The sequence below is a fragment of the Seriola aureovittata genome, chromosome 6, assembly GCF_021018895.1.
Source record: "Seriola aureovittata isolate HTS-2021-v1 ecotype China chromosome 6, ASM2101889v1, whole genome shotgun sequence".
Taxonomy (NCBI): Eukaryota; Metazoa; Chordata; class Actinopteri; order Carangiformes; family Carangidae; genus Seriola; species Seriola aureovittata.
In genome coordinates, this window is record NC_079369.1 from 11,942,035 (window position 1) to 11,944,809 (window position 2,775).

General features: G+C 35.9%; 1 protein-coding gene across 2 annotated transcripts in view; it reads right to left on the reverse strand.

The window, feature by feature from the left end:
* osbpl9 (oxysterol binding protein-like 9) overlaps positions 1–1,269 on the reverse strand; it is a 31,003-nt gene extending 29,734 nt beyond the window's left edge. For both annotated transcript variants that reach the window (XM_056378661.1, XM_056378660.1), the window contains exon 1: positions 1,154–1,269. In XM_056378661.1, coding sequence (XP_056234636.1) covers positions 1,154–1,264 — 111 coding nt within the window. In that variant the 5' untranslated portion in view covers positions 1,265–1,269. The remainder of the gene's footprint in view (positions 1–1,153) is intronic.
* Between the last annotated feature and the right edge of the window lie 1,506 nt (positions 1,270–2,775).

Below are 2,775 nucleotides of genomic sequence, written 5' to 3' on the forward strand. Positions count from 1 at the left end.
TCTGCTTACTATTTTCTCTATTAATAATATTATCTCCAAAATGGCACAATCACAATATCCCAAGACAGAACATGACATATTGAAATTGCTTGTTTTGTCCGACTTATACTGCAAAATTCAAAGATATTAATTTACATATGTTTAGTTACTATTGGCTTCCATAAGAATGTTCACCCAACTTTTGGCATATTCAACTGTTTTACTGATGACAATTAATCATAATGTAAGTGAGAGGAAAAGCAGCAAATCTACACATTTGAGAAGCTGAAACCAGCAAATGCTTGGCATTTTTACATGGAAAATTACTCAAATGATCACTCGATTATCAATATAATTGCTGATTTTCTGTCAATCCACTTATCAACGCATAGTTTCAGCTCTAAGTGAGATACAGTATGAAACTGCTACTGGACTCCCATTTGTTCTGCTTTGACTTGAAAATCTACACGTATGAGTCTCTGTGGGTCTTTGGTGTGAAATGTACAGTAACTATAGCGTTACTTCAGTCAGGGCTGAGGCTAGTGCCTGGTAGTCAAGAGTTACTGGAGAACTACTACTGACTACTAAACGAATAAAAAACGCTCTGACGACTCAGTGAACTTAAGTTAACTGACATCAACAGAGTCTCTTGCCTGCTTTACTCTCGACATTACAAATCACAGTAACGTTACAGTAAACCAAACATCCAAGCAACGAGCAGCCACTCTGTCTCCTCCCGCGGTGGATTGTTAGCTATTTGGCTAGTGAACCAGTGAGTGTCCGGCTCTTATTTTACCACCGGAGACAAATGTCACCTCGCTGACATACATGATTATGCCTCTCTTTCGCCCAATGCTGTTAAATAGTCACAATAAAATGTTGACCTGTTTGTGTATTTCTGCTTTTAGCTTTGCAAAGCTAGCGGCATTAGCGGAAGTGTGGAGAAAACGGCGAGACGGGATTCGCCGGCTTGTGTAGGGGGACCGTTGCTACTGGTCAACGATCGGATCTGTCACCAGGGAGACTCGCCTCTTTACGCCAGTTGAGACTCCCAACTCCTGACAAACACAAGGCCCTTCTCCCACTCGGATTTGACTACCAGCGGCAACTTAAACCTTATGTAACCTATCGAGCAGATCAGTTTAGCAATTACAAACTGTGTGAATGAACGTACCGTGTAGTATGACAGCAAGCCGGCATTGTAGTCCAGAACAAACCAACGATACTGCCAACCTTTCATGACGTTAGTCCACTTGCTTAGCGGCCCCTCCATGATGGACGCCATCTTTACAATAGGCTACGGTTGGGGAGGAGTCGGATATGGTGTGGGCAGACGTCAGGGTTAGGATGCTGCTGATGAAAAGGATGGTGGTGGTGATGAAAGAAATGCGCCCCAAATTACCCTTTGTATGTATTCAGTGACAGAAGATTATTCAGATTATTCAGAATAAAAGTAGCATTACCCAATTAAAATAAAGTTAAATTCCAGCATTCAAAATCTTACTGAAATAAAAGTGGAGAAGCAACAGCAACAAAATGTACATGAAGTGTCAAAGTAAAAGAAAAAACCAACGTCAGTGTTATACTCTTATATTATTGGATCATCATTATTGATGAAACAAGTAAGCAGTACTTTAATGTTGTAGTCGGCTAGGTTGTGTATATTTTATCTCATGTGTATGAAGAATAATACATCATCTTTTAACTCATGTACAACTTGTTTTGTATTTGAATTCTTAATCTTAAAAGTGACTAGTACAGCTGTGAATAAAATGTAGTGGATGAAAATAAAATTTAAAAAAGTACGTTTCCCTCTGAAATGTAGCGGCGTAGAAGTGTAAAGTAGCTTCAAATGGAAATATTCAAGTAAAATAATTGAGAAAATTATTTCAAAAACTTTATAAACTTTATTTTCTATCACTAGATGTATGAGCTGCAGTCAACCGCCCCTCCCATTATTACGTCCTTTGTATTTGTAAACATACTGTATGTTGAGGATTTCTCTATAAATGTTTCTCTATATAAACCACTGAGACCCTAATACTCCTACAACTATGTCCCCTTTAATAACTTATATCGGTGGGAGAAAAAAAAGTTTAGTACATTAGTCAAACGAAAGAAAATTAATCAGGAACAGATTTGTTAATTGATTAATTATTTAAATGATTTTGAAAGCAAAATGCCCCCCAAAAAACATCAAACACAAAACAAACAAAAAACTGTAGTTTCAGATTCTCAAAAATGAATATGTGCCATTTTCTTTGAATTGAATGCCTTTTGGGTTTGAACCGTTGATTAGACAAGACAAATAAAACATATTTGAATATGTCTTGAGCTCTGGGAAATGATGAGCATTGTCACTGTTTTCTGTCATTTAAAAGACCAAAAGTTTAATGAAGAAAATAAATGAAAATAATCTGCAGATTTATCAAATAATAATTGGTAATTGCAATCCAAATATCTGAAAACATACACATTTAAAGGATTTTGACAAGAATTTATAGTAAAGTTGATTTTAAAATGACTTTTCATTTATTTATGAAACCATCTTTTATATTGCATCTCATATTTAATTTGTTTCCTGATTTAACATTTACAATTATCATTTTATTTATATTTGATTTAAAGACAGCCCTCATTGTGTTGACTCCTCACACATAACTGACCATCCCTAGTGTCTGTGAGGCTGAAGAGGCTGTGCCTTTGCTCTTGAGTCAAAAAACACTAATTTCAATCATGAATATTTATGTAAAATTGATAAAACTATTAAAGGCACCTCAACAACCAACATCAAAA